A 17,332-nucleotide genomic window follows, 5' to 3' on the forward strand; every position below is an offset into this window, starting at 1 on the left:
AGTTAAACAGGAGCGGCATAATCAATATTGCATATGGGCGCTCAAACAGCTAGCGGCGCTGCTGCCAGAGGATAACATTTGTCCATGTATGAAGAAACAAAAGGGGGGGAATCAAACAGGAAGAGAAAGAGGGAGCTTTTGAGCAAAATGACCACTGTTGCCACTAACCAACAGTTAGTGGTAACAGTTGGTTAGTGGTTAATAAAATTGAATATTCTAGCACTTTCAAACTTTAATTAATGACTACATAATCTTAACATTTGAGTAATAATAATAAATATTGACATCGCTTTGTTACCTATAAACAGCAAGAGATTTTTTTTAGTTTGTTTTTTCATATTTTATTGTATACCAGCAAAGAATGATCAGCATTGTTCGGGAAATTCAGAGCTGAGTTGTCTTTGTTATAGGCTTAGAGTAGGTCTCCCACAGGGTGACAGAGAGTAACTATGCCAAAATTTGATGCATATCAGTCAATGGGCTTGCCAATTTGTGGGGATGAAATCAGGAGAAGGAATAAGGGTCTGAGTTTTAGAGTAGCATATAAAGTTTAAAGGATTGTAGAGACTAACTATGCAAAATTTGTACAGCTCACTCAAAAGGTTTGGGAGCTTGGAGTTAGGGGAATGAAATCAGAGAGGAGTGAGGGTTCCTAGTTTTATGGTAGTTCATGTTTCCCTTAGGTTTGTAATGTCTTATTATATGAAAGTAAAGCAAAAATACGCTAATGGCATGTTACTTACTACGGTTTGTTGTTAGTGTACCAGGCCTGGACTTGCATGGGCAAAACTAAAATATTATTATTAAAGATCAAATGTCAAAAGAATTACTATATATAATATAAAAAATTCTATTTATTAGTAAAGCCTGTATATGTACAATTCAAGAATGCTAGAACATCTCTATAAAATAAGATACTTTATCAAACTAAAACAAATATGTACAAAACCTTCCCGACAATTTGGGAACTTAGTTAGAATTAAGATAAATCAAGTTAGATCTCCACAAAACCAACAAGAAAGATAGGAATCAAATCTATCAAAAAAATACAATGGACCTTACAAATTTGAATATGCATTACCAAAACTCTGTTACTGAAACTTAGAAACCTTTTGTCAATTACCAATCGTTTGGCTTTGATTAATAACATTGCGCTTTGAGATATTTACATATGTATATTTATTTTGTAACCAATGAATCAATAGAAAATTCTGTTAGTTTTATTATTTCTCTATTTTTGCAGAACAAAAGAAGCTGAATAATGGAATTCAAAATTTTGGAAGCATATTTTCTTTATTTTTTTAATTTTGGTATTTAAATTTATCTTAATGAAACACTGCAAAAGCTGGAAAATAATATAAACACTTGCATACATCTGTACACTGGTTCCAGTAAATGCATTCATTTTGGAAAAAATATGAATATTTTCAATCACTTTTAGTGATATTCATCCAGCTTTCGCGTTTCCAGAAGTCAAACAATATTACTTGAACAACTTTTTTAAAAAGGAACATTCTACATGCAATGTGACAATATTCAAAAAAATATGATGTAATGATGTAATGATGAAATATGACATAAAAAATTTTTAAATTATGCTTATAACTTTCTGTAATACAACTGGAGATAGAGTAGAAAAAGTATTAAATGCTGTAACACATATTAATAACTAGTGATTGAGGTCACAAAATTTAAAGTGGTGGGTTAAAGTTTGCTATAGTCAGAGGTAATATATTATTGTTTGCCACACTTATGATAGGTTAATATTTTTTTTACTATTAATACAACCTCTCTTGAATACTGCTTTATAAATTTTTGATAGCTTCTGTTATTCTTAGCTGTTGCATATCATAGGTGGTGACACACCGAAATTTATAAAGCTTGGAATGGATACAAGGACATTCTGGACTCACTTGCAAATTCAGCCAAAGCAGTTTCATTTTTTTTTAATTTGAATATATTTAGATTGTATATAGAATTTTCCTTTTTTAAAAAGTTGTTCATGTAATAGCATTTGATTTATGGAAATGCAAAATAACTTGACAAAGATCTCTGAAAGTGATCAAAAATTTTCATTTTTTCCAAATAAACAGACCTGCTGGATCCAGTATGGAAGGTCTCTGTGAGTATTTATCTTAGGCTTATCTTAGTGTGTTTTTGCTTTGTTCAGAATATTTTAATAAACTAAATTAACTTGTAAATGAAAACGAGTTTTAAAAATTAATTCTATTTTTACTTTTATAATAATTTTTTCAAAACAATTTCAGTAGGAAAATGAATATTTGATTTTATTGTAAATATCAATTTTGAATGCTGTCTTATCATTTTTAAATCTCTTAATATGTTGTGAGAAGCTATTTATTTTTAAAAAAAAATTAACTATTTGAATTTAATTTTCATTTATTAAAATACGTTTTTAATAATATAACAGTAATCTTTCAATAAAAAAAAGAATAAAATATATTAAAAATTTAACAAAAACATATTAAATTAATTAATATTTAATATAAGCATAATACTGTATTGTTTTCCTGTAAGATCTACTTGATGTTGTGGCTTAGCTGGTGTATAGCATGCATGTTATAACTGTTTTGTGATGCATGTGTGTCGTGTGTCTCAAACAACTGCATGTAGCAGAAATCTGTAGAAAACATCATAAGAGCAGAATTACATTGGAGGTAGCAATAGAGATGCTGTTGCGACTGCTGTGCAGAGAAATTCTGAAAAAATTTGAATGAATGGCCTGATGGGATAACTACGACTGTATTCTTTAAATATTAATTTTTAACCATGACAAGCAATAGTTAGGAAATGCTTAATATATAATAAAATTTATTAAGATATCTCTTCCATTAAATGTAAAGTGATTATACATCAATATTACAAATTTAAAAAGAATATAAGAATTTTTGTTTTATCATATAAGAAATTAATAATATTTAATCACAAAATTTTATTATTTTTTTAATATAAATTTTATAATTTAATTTTTTTTAATAGAAAACAATTTATTTATGATTGTAATTTCTAAATCTTTAATTTAAATAAAAAGTTACACATACATCTGTAAGTTTTTAATATGTTTTCATAGAATATACATTTACATAAAAAGATTTTTATACTCATGCTTGTCAGATTAATTTTATATTTTTTAACATAAATCAATGTCTGGTATTGTTATTAATCATTACTAATTCTAATAAAATTACATTTTTCAGCAGTATCTGTGTTGACAGGAGTTGTATATAATTTTGAGATTTGTTTTTTATTAAATCTATTTTTTTTAAGGTTATATTACCTTTTATATTTGTAATTTTCCTAAGTTTATGCTTGCATTTTAAAATAGCATGAATCTATTTCCTTTATTGTTTTTATTTAAAATTTGTTTTACTAAAATCTCGATTAATAAATGTAATCTATATCATCACTTTAAACTTTGTATAGGATTCTTTGGATGATGTGGAATATGGTAGTAAACAAAAACCATATGATAGTCCATTCATGGATCCACAAAGGCAAACAGAATTGGATATGAAAGGTATGAGAAACTTTTTAAATTATTTTTTTATTGATAAGTTTTTGAATCGTATTACATTTATAATAATATATGATGATATTATGATAATGTTAAAATGTTTAGATATATCTCAAAAAGTGGGTTTGTATAAATATACCACTCACGAAACCAACACCAGCATATGAAAAGAAAACAAAAAATTTACTAACATTTTCGTATATTTGAAATAGACATCCTCGGGTGCAAATGATACCGAACAAACAACTAGTAAAAATAGAATGTTTTTTAAAAATTTGAACTGATTACATAATTAGAATACATCGCGTAAAAATTTATATGTTATGTACGGGATATAATTTCAAAATATGTATATTATTTAAACAATAAACAAATAAATAATTAATTAATTTCACATTAATTACTATGACATAAATATTCTCTGTAATTTAAATTATCATTAATGTGAGTTTCTGTTGGCAGAATTTAATTCAAAAATTGCCATGCCATGCTGTGAATAGCTTGTCCGTTTCCTTGAAGTTAATAGCGACTCCCTGTTTAATTGCACCATAGATCTCAAGTGCCTTGAGGTATTTCAGTTATGCTTTATCTGATATCCCTGTGTAATAATTTTGCATTCTGTAGTTTAACCTTGACATCCTCATTACGCGCATACACAGTGGTGATATTCGAAATAGTTAACAAAGGGTTCACTAGCAGAAAATTTTTCCCTGACAATCACCGACAAACGAAATGGAAGTTTTGGCTAGAAATAAATACAATACCTTTTCTTGCGATATATCTAATAATCAGTGTCATATTTGGAACCTAACAAGCGCTGTGCGAAGACCAGGTAACGACAGTATATTAGTGCTGTTGATCTTTTTTTTTTTTTTTTTTTACAGAGAAATTTTTCAACCCAAATGGCACTGCCGATAATAGACAGATGTCATCATCTCTCATAATACAATATCCTTTTTATTTCACTGTCCATAGCCCGACACGTGTTCTGCAACCATCTTGTATTATCTCACGCGCGTGAGATTGTGGGATCTCTCTTATGACTGGGTCTAGTTTCAAGAACTCTCTTGAATTGATTCAGATTAAACCTCATTTCGGTCGAGATTGAAACAATCGAGAGAGATCACACCAAGACATAGTCTTCGACCTTGCTCACAATCTAGATTGAAATGCTCGGTGCGAATAGGGTATAAGGCTCTAGTTTAGTAGTATTACAGAGTATAATATGTATATTTTAATATATTTAAGAAAAAAAACAAAACTACTGAGAAATGTTCTGTGTTTAACAAGGTTCAGAAAAATGAAAATTTTGGCAATGGGTTCGGCCGAACCTGTGCAAACCCACTGAATATCACCACTGCACATACGTCGCTAATGCCATAGTTGTCAGCTTTTTCTTATGGAATACTCATGTTCCTTCACCCTCATGGCAAGACCTCTTGCCCTTGCTCTAATGTATGTTAATTAGCGGTTAACTCATTTGTCATGAAGAGGTACCGCATAAACCCTTGGAAAGTATGAGTCATGTACGTAGTTTTTATCATTTCTGATGAAAGAGATCGTTGGGGAGCAACAATATGCTACGGGCACCTTTGTGGTCCTGACTATTTCTCTGTATATTCAGTAGAACCTCGATTATCCGGACCTCTGTTATCCGGATTTTCAATTATCTGGATTGTTCAAAATAAACAAAAATTGTACAAATTTGTTGATTTGCACTTGGCGAATTGCGACACCGTTCATGTACGTATGTGATGGAATGCATGGAACAAAATTTTGAAAAGACCATTAGTAAATTCCAGTAACACAGTAGAAAGTGGTATAGGAGACATTGCGGAAGCAATAGCACAAATTTCAATAAGTGCTGAATGTGACGAAGAAGATGTAACTGAGTGGTTAAATTGTGATGTGAACAATCCTGGATTCCAAATTTTGAATGGTGAGGAAATAATTAAAGAAATATCTGCCTCAGATGAACAAGATTGAGAAGACAAAGAAGAGATTTGTGAAGTAAGAGATTATTGGTCCTACACATTCTGAAGCTTTTCAGTGCTTAGATGTCTCCATGAAGTGGTTTGAGAGCTAAGAAGAGTGTAACTCAGGACAACTTATATGTCCTAAAAGTATTCGTGATTTAGCAGCTTCAAAAAGAACAGCTAGCTTTAAACAAAAGTCATTAATTGAATTCCTTAATAAAAAATAATTCAATATTGAAGCTATATGTAAATCTAGACAAATAAAAATTATTCATAATGTATGTACAGTACATGTCTTTCACTCAAGGGCGTCGCCAGGGGGAGGGGCAGAGGGGCAGTTGCCCTCCCCTAGAAATTCGAAAAAGTTATTTAAATGCTAAGTTTTAATTAAAATAATTTTCTTAGGCTTCTTGTAAGTTAAAGAAAATGTTTTATTTGAGATATTTCTTTTCCGGTACATAGTAAATGATTAAAACCTTATGAATCGTTTTTATTTTACCTACATACAATTCATATCCTCTATCAATTTACATCATCTTGCCCCCTCCCTTACCCATTGGCTGGCGTCGTCCTTGCTTTCACTGTCAATTATTATTTTTTTCGAATATCCAGATTTTCCTTTATCCCGGACTACCTTCATTCCCAATTAGTCCGGATAATAGAGGTTCTATTGTATTAGAAAGTGTTTCATAGTATGTAATAACTTTCATTTGTTATTCTTGTAGAATAGTTCTATTCCCCTTATTTATACAGTGGGTGATTGGTGAACGAACATAATCCGTTCCAAGACTTTGTTTGTTATCCGAATTGTTTGTTAACTGATTATCGATTTACTGTAGGTTTTAATGCAAATTTAATTAATTTGTTCTGGAGACCCCAAAAAATTAAATAAAATGTATATATATATATATATACATACCAGATATTTTATCAAGGAAACTACTGGGTGCTATTGTTCATTCCATGTCTGAGATATACTGTGTTATGGCATTGCAGTATGATTCCTTTTTCATAGAACCACGTATTTTGACTTCTCTGCCTTTAAGGCAACAATGTCATTGTCACTCAACCATCTTTTAGATGCTCTGATGAATGGCCAGATTGTCCTAGACAAAATATTGTCCTGTCTACTGCATATTGTTATCAATGTTTTCCATCTGAAATATTCTTTGGTAATGTGATCTAGTCATTCTATTTATACCTAACCTTTCACATCATCCTTACTATTACAAAGTGATTCCTCTGCTGCTTCTTGCCTGTGTTGGTGAGTGTTTTTGAGGTATACTTTTGTGTTTTTTGGGCTCTATTGAGTGTTTATTCCTGCTGTGTTTTGTCATTTTAGTTAGTACTTTTGTTACTGCTTACATTTTGACTCAGATTTTCGTTCTCAATAGGCTAGATTTTTCATTTTCCTCTGTTCCTCATTTGTTAGGCTTAGCGGTTAGGCTTATCTAGCTCAGTTTCTGTTTTGGCTTTGCCAGGCAGAAACAGTTAGGTTTGTTTTTATTTAATTGATTTAAATTTACTCCTGTTCAAGTTCCACTTGATCACCTTCTTGTTTTTGGCTGGCTTTTGTAAATTTTCAGTTTTTACTGTGTTTTTCAGTTAGTTAGTCTTGTCTTAGTTTAGATCTAAGTTAGATAGTTCTCTTTTTGTAGTTAGTTAGGTCTTTAGGTGTTTAGCTTCCCCTATAATATTGGTTTTTCTCAGTTAACTAGTTTTTGAGATTTTCTGGTTTTACTGCATTGCAGTATTTTGGTTTTTCAGGTTTTTCTGAGTTGTTCTTCAGCCTTTTCTGAGTAGTGAGTTCATAGTTAGGCCTTATTAGGCCAGTTTTAACTGCCTAGCTGCTAGTGCCCTTTTGGTAATGTCTGGATTGACTTCTATCAACTTAGAAATTAAACACATTATTTGGCAGGAAAATCTCGTCACCTTACCCTGGCGAGATTATAGCGACTCAGATGTTGACAAAATAATTACAGCAGGTAAGATTCCCCCCAGTTTTACCTTGATCGATGATATCAAAAAATTCAGCATCGACAAAAATACCCTCCTGACTTACAATTAGCATCCCTCCCATCAGCTTATCCCTAACATTTACTTCAAAAATCCAGGTGATCATTTTATGTTTTTGGATTGTCACTGACAGTTCCAAGATGGATGCCGCTTTTGTAGTTTACTCCAACTTACGCAGTTAGCTTCACAACGCATGCTTCTGTCTAGGTTCATACTGCTCAATAGCACAGGCAGAAAATTTAGCTATATATACGAGCTTAATTCACATTAGGCATAGGAAGGACAAAAGATACTACTTACACTGTCGCATTTATTCTGATAGTACACAGCTACAGCTTTACACAGGATTACGAAGTCTGATAACCACTTAAAACTCATCCATCTCATACACCACATTCTCAGACACTTAGACAATAACATTGGAATAGATTTCCAATGGGTCCCGGGTCATGTGGGGGTTCTTGGCAACGAGACTGCTGACCGTCTTGCCAAACAGGTGGCAAAGTCTTCAGTCACTAGTACTTTCAGTTACATTCCTACCTCATACATCAACAATCATGTTAAGAAGCAAATCTTCATTCTCTGGCAAGACAGCTGAGACCGTGACACCATTGGTAGGCTCATCTACACTTTCATCCCCAAGGTTGAGACTACTGCGATTCTTTGCCACTTTTAATCAAGTTACATAAATAAATAACGACTAACCCGTTACAAAGCTATACATCCACAAGAGCCGAATTATCGGGCTAGAGTTGGCTATAATAAATAAATAATTAATAAGACAATTTGGCACTAGAGCTTGGCGTTAGGCGCCATCTCTTACTAAACTTAATAACTATAATTAAATTAAATAAATAATTTTAATAATTTGGAACTGGAGGAAAATAAATCGGCCCGAAGCGGGACTCGAACCCACAACTTCTGCTATCCGTGCAGACACGTTACCAGTTACGCTACCCGGACCTTCAGTCCGATCGCCTTCTCCAGTATATATAAGCTAACACGATGACCATCGACGGTCATTACAATGCCGGCTGGGGACACATCAAGTGCCCACGTCCTCCCAAGGCACTCAACCGGCCATCGCAACCACGGCAAGGCGTATAAATATAAATAAATAACGACTAACCCATTACAAAGCTATACATCCACAAGAGCCGAATAAAAGAGAAATAGTCAGGACCACAAAGGTGCTCATAGCATATCGATGCTCTCCAACGATCTCTTTCATCAGAAATGATAAAAACTATATACATGACTCATACTATCCGGGGGTTTACGTGGTATCTCTTCATGACGAATGAGTTAATTGCTCATTAACATACATTGGAGCGAGGGCAAGAGGTCTCGCCATGAGGATGAAGGAACATGAATATTCCATAAGAAAATAAGCTGACAACTATGGCATTAGCGACATATGCATGTAATGAGGATGTCCAGGTTGAACTACTCTGGTCCTTTCAGGATATCTAGAGTCATGGGGTTCATAAATGTGGAAATTGGAAATTGTGAGACCCTCTCCAGGGCTATTGTGCACATTGATAGAATAAAGCCGTATTTTTCAAATGGAAAAGAGGCTAAAGCCAGGGTGCTGAACCACCCTATTCCGGTTATTGTGGAGAAAGAGGAGCTCGAGGAAGTTGACATCCTGTTCCTTAAAAGGTCACAGGTACCCCAGGGGTGTATCCCTCGCCAAACTGATCGTTTTAAAGAGGAGAAGAGCAAGGAGAGCAACGCAGCTTATACTCAGAATAGGGTAAATTCCTGTTACGATCTTAGAAACAGGTCGGTCCCTGACTTCAGGCAACTCCACCATGGCCGTAAACACTAATATTTACATATTTTTTTTTTTTTGGTGGGGTCATATGTGTCTTACGTCTTTTCCTGTCCCCCTTTGCTATGTGGTGGATCCAACTCGGTGGAGAGGAGTTGTGTAAATTTAGGTGTGTGACCTAGGGTGGGAGATTTATTGAAGGGTGTATCTCAGGGAGAAGTTAGAACGGAAATACAGAGAGGACGAAGATAGAGAAGCAAAGTAGTGGTGGTGTGTGAAAGTGCATGGGGAATTAGTCGGAAAGTGAGAATGTAAAGACTGTCAGTGGGAAGATTTTGTTTTTGAACTCTTTCCTGTCTGATGAGAAGTAAAAGAAGAGGTACACTTTAAACTCATTGTCGGTACCTTCTATGTGTGTGCATTACAGGAATTCTGTAACACATTATTTGTTGGGAGAATTGTGTGTTAATGCTATTTGATAGATTGGATTGTTGGGATCTATTATGTTCCTGTGCGTTTCCCTGAATGTACTGTATGTTCCATGGAAAATTAAAGGGTTATCTTGTTAATTTGGATATTTGTCTTTGTCTAGTCCCTATTGAGGTAAATGGATTCCTGCTCTATCAAGCATGCTTATTATCAATTTGTCCCATCGAAGAAATCACTAAAGTTCTCCATGTTGACTCATTTGTACTTTCTATACTCTCACAGTACCATGAAATAAAAAAATATAAATGGAGATAAGTAACTTTGAAAATAAGTTCTTGAATTGTGAAGAGCACTGTCTGACTCATTTACAATTCTGGGATGAAGTTTCTCATTTTTTAAATGTAAAACATAACTCTTAATTTCAGAAAGACTTTTTCAAACTTAAAAAGTCAACACACAAATTGGTGTGCAATAAACTGAAGGTTATAAAATCATCAGTATTATAAATGAAAACCACACAATGACATCCAATATCATCCAGGAATAATCAAAAACATATCACTTGTTGGCAAATATATCTAACGTGATTAAATTTGCAAAACTTTTTGCATATAGGCATAGATCTCAAGTGTTTTGAGGTATTTGAGTTGTGCCTTGAAGAATTTCAGTTGTGCTTTATCTGATACCCTTTGTAACAATTTTGCATTCTTTAGTACTTGGGTGTAAATTTTTTTTCTTCTTTCTTACGGCAGATTTCAGCCACACCCTCTGGCCCACCTCCAGCCACAGCCCACCACAAATAGATGCAACTTCCTATTGTGATTCCAGTATGCCCTACTCCTCTTATTTCTAAACTGACTTAGGTACGAAGCTGTTTCCCAGATCATGCAGACTTGCTGCATCAGATGGGCTTTGTGATCCTGGACCGCGTCACCATTGGCTGCTTCATGAATGAATACAGCATCAGGAAATCTCGGGTCAAGGCCATACAATAAGAAGGAAGACGTTTCATTAGTCGACTCATGAGGAGATGTGTTGTACAAAACCAGGGCAGGTGGAATGAAGGTATCCCAATTTGATTTGCACCTGTTCGAAATCTTTGCTAAAATTGATATGAGTGACTTGTTGATTCTTTCACACGTACCATTGGAGCAGGGGTGGTAAGAAGTGGTTAGATTGTGCTTTATTTTCTGGTGTCTCAGTGCATCATTTACCAATTGTGATGTGAAATTAGCTCCCCTGTTGGATATTATTTTTTCAGGACATCTGTACCTACATATCACTTTTTCAAACAGTTCAGACATGAGAGAGTGAGCTACTAAAGGTACTGCCTCAGCAAAACGAGTAAACAAGTCAATGATAACCAGGATGTAACGATTTCCTCTGGATGAGGTAGGTAACAGGCCAATAAAGTCTACTGAAATGATCTGGTACAGGTACTGGGGTTTTTCTTGTTTGCAGTATGGGGCCATCCCTTGATGTAGGTTATAATGTTGGCATACCTCACATTTTTGAATGAAATCCTTGACCTTCTTAAGCATGTTACAGAAATAGTAGTAACGAGGAATATTTCTCATAGTTTTACTAACCCCTCTATGTCCAGTGTAGGCGGATACATGAAAATGCCTAATTACTTCCTTTATGGCTTCTTCCCTGACACAGAGCCTGAGATTACTATGACCATGATCGTCACCATCCTGCCAAAACAGGTCTTTATTCAAGATTTTGTAGCCATGGATCTCCGTTGGTAGACGGCCATGGTTTGGACTATGCCCCATTAAATGACTCTTAATGACTTTGATATAATTGTCATAGTCTTGGGAGGCAATGATCTTCATGACTAGCACCAGGACTTCACTCTCATGGCAGATGTGGGTTGTTATGCTGTTGACCACAACATCACTGTTACATCCCGGGGAAAGTAGGTCAGCCACCGGGTTTTCGCTTCCCTTTACGTGTACAACCTCTATGTCATAGTTGGATATTTGCATGGCCCATCTCATCAACCTGTTATTATGATTCTTAAACTCCTGGAGGTAAGACAGAGGCTTGTGGTCGGAGTATATAGTAACAGGCCTACCCAATAATATGAACCTAAAATGGTGAAGGGCCAACATGATTGCATAACACTCCTTTTTGACCGTTGAGTAGTTATCTCTGCTCCCCTAAACTTCCGGCAGAAATATCCTGTGGGGGCCAAATCCATTATTGGGCTGTTGGAGGACTGCTCCTGCGGCGAGGTCAGATGCATCACAGTGAATAAAGAAGGGTTTTCCAAATTCAGGTACCTAAGTACAGGCAGCTGGGAAAGGAGCTTCTTAAAATTCTTAATAGCGTCTTCGCATTTAAAAGACCAATTAAATTTTACACCCTTCTTCAACAGCGTGGTCAGGGGGTTTGCGATGGTAGAGAAATTTGGGATGAAGTTTCTATAAAACTTGACCATTCCTAGGAATTACCTTTTCCTAGAAAATACCTGTTTGATTAAATGATATGACCAAGGTACCTAACTTCGTCCACCATGGTCTTACACTTCCTGGGATTCAATTTTAATTCTGCATCTTCTATCAATTTCAACACCTCCCTTGAGAAGCTTATATGCTCTTTCATACTCTTTGTGAACAGAACAACATCTTTCTGGAAAACGAAGCATTTCACATCTATATACTTCACCAAAACTTTATTCATAACATACTAGAAGAAGCGGCCACTATTTTTGTCTCCCTGCGGCATGCAGCACAACTGGAACTTCCCCCAGGGGGGTTAAGAAGGCAAAATCTTTCCTAGCTGATTTTTCTAGCAGAATCTGATAGTATCTGGACTTTAGGTCTAAAACTGAAAAAAATTTATTTTTGTGGAGTTGTGACTAGATGTCATCCACTCTATTCAGGGGGAAGGAATTCCTGTGGTTTGGTGATATCATTGATCTTCCTCAGGTCCAGAGTCATCCTTAGTTCACTGGATTCCTTCTGCCTTAAGTGCACAGGGAATGCCACTCGGACAAACTTTCTTCTAAGATTCCTCCCTTTATGAAGGAGTCTATCAATTTTTTCAATTGTGGGAGGTAAGCATGAGGGATTCGGTACTGTCTGATGTTGATGGGAAGGCAAGACAGGAATTCCAGTTTGTGTGAAGCTCGTTATGCACGCCAGGTCTTCAATACGATTTGCAACTGATCCCGCATGTTCCATGAGCACTTCCGTGATGATTACCTGAACGTCGTCACTTAAGTGTGACAAATCTGGAGTCCACTGTCAGTGACTGTCACATGGCTCATGTTTGAGAATTTGATACTATCCTCTTTGTTTGATTCCATCCCGTTTGCAACTTTGAAGGTGCTCATTAGGTTGGACAAAATCTGTGGGTTTGAGGCAATGAAATCCATACCAAGAATCATTTTGTAATCAAGGTTGTTAGGAAGTGGCTTGTAGGTAAATCTAACCGTTCTCTCAATGTCACTGCTGGCAATGAATGGGACCTTCAACACTTTACTGCATTTAGTCTTCAAGTACGATTTGCAACTGATCCCGCATGTTCCATGAGCACTTCCGTGATGATTACCTGAACGTCGTCACTTAAGTGTGACAAATCTGGAGTCCACTGTCAGTGACTGTCACATGGCTCATGTTTGAGAATTTGATACTATCCTCTTTGTTTGATTCCATCCCGTTTGCAACTTTGAAGGTGCTCATTAGGTTGGACAAAATCTGTGGGTTTGAGGCAATGAAATCCATACCAAGAATCATTTTGTAATCAAGGTTGTTAGGAAGTGGCTTGTAGGTAAATCTAACCGTTCTCTCAATGTCACTGCTGGCAATGAATGGGACCTTCAACACTTTACTGCATTTAGTCAAGTGACCAGTTATGCCCCTTATATTGATCTTATGGTCTGAGAAGGGGAAGTGGCCTTTCCTGGTTAGTTTGATGGCAGTTTCATAGTTAATAATAGACTTTTTGGCACCTGAGTCTACTAAGCAAAATACCATCTCGTCCATAATAGACCCCTTCACCATACACAACCCTTTTTTTTGTAAAGGTAATAGAATTGGCCAGATCAAAATATCCTTTGGAGTTGTACCACTGGCCTCGAGTGTGACTCCTCATCAGTTTAAACAATCCTCCCTACGGTTTGGTCAATTTCTTGCAAAATGGTTTGGCTCGCTGCATACAAAGCAGTTCTTACAATGGTCCATCAGCCGTGTGTAATCTTGGAAGGCAGAGGTCAGTTTAGCCATGGATGAGCATAATTCTCCCAATTTGGTTAATATATCCATCATATCTTTCTTTTCAGTTGAGGTAGAACATACATCTGAAGGTTCCCTCTTGGCATCTTTGCATGTGGCCTCATTAATAATAAGGTTATGATTTCCTTTGGGCTTGCAAGCAAGTTCAGTTTGTTCCATGTGCTTGGCTATTGTTATAGCTTTTTCTAAATTGCTTGGCTTGGCCTGGAGAACTGCTAGTTTAATAGATGATCTCATACCTTTTATGAACCGATCCATAATGATCTTGTCACGGAGGGATTATAGACCACTATTCTTTGCATATGCTCTAGCGAATAATGTCTTCATCCGTATCGTATACTCACATACACTTTCGTTGCGGTGATGTGAGATCGACAACACCTCATCCAAGGCTGTTTTCTCATTTAACCATGATTTGTCAAAACTCTTAATCAGATTTTTCTAAATTTCCTTGAATGAATGCAGGAAACATGTTTGTAAATTAAAGAACATAGCAAAGGGCCATGCTCTTAGCTTCACCGGTAACACAACTATCTTGACTTGCTCCATCCATTGGGCCAAGTTGGCTACATTATCCACAATTTGGAAGAACTGATAAATGTCGACTGTGTCATTAGGTAGGTTTGAAAAGGACGGTATCATTCCCAGAAAACCAGTCACCACAGGGGCAATGATAGATTGGTTTTCCAGTGGGCTTGCAATGGTTTGAGGATTGAAAGTAGATCCCACAGGGTCACGGTCATGGTCATGGTCACAGCAGGTAGCCATATTGGTGCATTGTCTTTGTCTGCTGAGAACAATGAATCCTGTTGTGGACGCCAATTGTGAGGGTATAGAAAGTAGGAACGAGTCAACTTGGAGAACTTTAGTGATTTCTTCGATGGGACAAATTGATAACAAGCATGCTTGATAGAGCAGACGCTTAGAAGAGGGAATCCATTTATCTCAATAGGGACTAGACAAAGACAAATATCCAAATTAACAAGATAACCCTTTAATTTTCCTTGGAACATACAGTACATCCAGGGAAACACACAGGAACATACGGAGCCTGACAATCCAATTTACCAAATGGCGTTAACACACAATTCTCCCAATAAATATGTTACAGAATTTCTGTAATGCACACACATAGAACATACCGACAATGAGTTTAAAGTGTACCTCTTCTTTTATTTCTCATCAGACAGGAAACAGTTCAAAAACAAAATCTTCCTGCTGACAGTCTTTACTTTCTCACTTCCCGACTAATTCCCCATGCACTTTCACACACCACCACTACTTTGCTTCTCTATCTTCATCCTCTCTTTATTTCTGTTCTAACTTCTCCCTGAGACACACCCTCCAATAAATCTCCCACCCTAGGTTACGCACCTAAATTTACACAACTCCTCTCCACCGAGTTGGATCCACCACATAGCAAAGGGGGACAGGAAAAGATGTAAGGCACAGTACCAACACATTGATAATATGCTTCTCTATAGTGCTGCAATATTTTTTTTTTTTAAATGGGTGTTTTTTCTGTTGAAAAATGTATCCAGAAATTGGGTTTCTTTTGACATGTGACATTTTTATTTTTTATTTGTCTTCAAACATTTGCATTTTAATACAGCCAATTACAAAGTTTATTTTGGTCACGTTAGTATTTTGGTCCTAAAGTAGTCATTACTATTTTACAGTATTTTACTTTAGGAAGTACAAGTGCTATTGTGTTTGATTGTTTCCTTAATTTTTCTTTAATAATGGCTACATTTTGTGAAAAAGTTCAAAAAGTATTTTGTTGATATGCTAGAAAGAGGTTGCGTGCTTTTTTATAGAAATTTTTGTAAAGAAAATCCAAAAATCAAGAAAATTAATTTGTTCTCAATGTCAAATGTGGTAGCTGTATATACGTAATGTGAATGAATGTCTCTTTAATCTGAATGAATAAATCCGGTAGACTTCCTCACAGCTATCAGGTTAGGTACTCCTTTTTGTTTTGTGATGGATGCAGTGCACAAAACAAAAATTATATATTATTAGTAATGCTAAGTGAACTTTCAGATATGTATACTGTAATTTTTGAGATTAAATATTTGGTGCAGGGTTACAGTTATTTACTTATAGATAGGGCCTTTGGAAGGGTGGAAAAAAATGTTAAGAAAAACTGAACTGCTTCTTTTATCAGAAGACTACAATAAAACTTTTGAGTGTATAGGACAAGCACACGTTTTTGGTAAAGTCTGGCAACTTGGTAATTGGAAACTTACAATTCATTCACACATTAAGTCAGAAATGGATTTTAAAGTACCTGAAATGAAAATAATCAGAATAAATACTTCATATGTTTGTTGCAAACAGCACTATTCTGATAGATTGTGGGATGTGCAAATATACAATGTTAAAAAAGAGGTAAAAAATGGTCATGTCTATTGGTTAATTTGTTTCCATTGGGAAATGAACTTAAGCAGGAAATGATAGATGGGTGAAGCTGGATTCTATTTAGGTGAAGAAAACCCCAAAAAACTGTATGTGGCCAGCTCATTGGCCTTACTTGAATCTACAACTAACTACCAGTGTTCAGTGATTTTATGCACTTGGCTACTGAAGACTGCTTATTAAAATTAAGAAAGTACCATTCAGAAATGAAAAAACTCAAATCATTAGATGTAGAAATTAAATACTTATAGACTTTTCACAGGTTAACACTTTTGATTCCATGCAGACAAGTGCATGTGCTGCCTGTAGCAGTAATGATATAGCACATCTATTAAATGTAGTGAAATTATTACAAAGGTTGCTTCTAGCCCTTGGTATAATATATAATTAATTAAATTATCAACAACCATGAGGCAGATAATAGTGAGGGCTTATCAGACCAATGATGGGCACAAATGCTCAGGGATCAAGTGAAAACAATTTAATAAACACAAAAATTAATAGGTATGGAAACGAAAACCCAAAATGCATTTCGGACTGTTTTTTTGATAGGAAATAGTCCTTCATCAGTTGGTATGAACCAAGGGTAAAGTTATATTAAAAATTATACAAGGAAACGGTCAACTTAAAAATATGCCTAAAGCTATACAATATAAAGATGAAAACACCACTGTAACAGTATGAGTAGTAAGCATCATCAGTAGGTATTATCTAAAGGTAATGGTATATCTAAAATTATATAAGGTAAATGTAAACATAAAACTATGCCTAAAGCTATACAATATAAAGATAAGTACAATAAAAGCACTAAAATTTGAAACTAACACCTATAAACGTAAATATTTTGAAGATATAGAAATTTTAAAAATTTATAATTTTAATAGAATTAATGATAACCTAGGTGTTAAAATTAACAAAGGATGGCATAATTATATCTTTT

At 35.2% G+C, this 17,332-nt stretch overlaps 1 protein-coding gene across 4 annotated transcripts in view; it reads left to right on the plus strand.

The window, feature by feature from the left end:
* LOC136990759 (sodium channel protein para-like) overlaps window positions 1-17,332 on the plus strand; it is a 476,095-nt gene that overhangs the window by 218,062 nt on the left and 240,701 nt on the right. For all 4 annotated transcript variants that reach the window (XM_067289190.1, XM_067289191.1, XM_067289193.1 and 1 more), the window contains one exon: window positions 3,445-3,538. In XM_067289190.1, the coding sequence (XP_067145291.1) occupies window positions 3,445-3,538 (94 nt within the window). The remainder of the gene's footprint in view (window positions 1-3,444; window positions 3,539-17,332) is intronic.

This window comes from Centruroides vittatus, unplaced genomic scaffold, assembly GCF_030686945.1.
Source record: "Centruroides vittatus isolate TY-2023 unplaced genomic scaffold, ASM3068694v2 contig_134, whole genome shotgun sequence".
NCBI lineage: Eukaryota > Metazoa > Arthropoda > Arachnida > Scorpiones > Buthidae > Centruroides > Centruroides vittatus.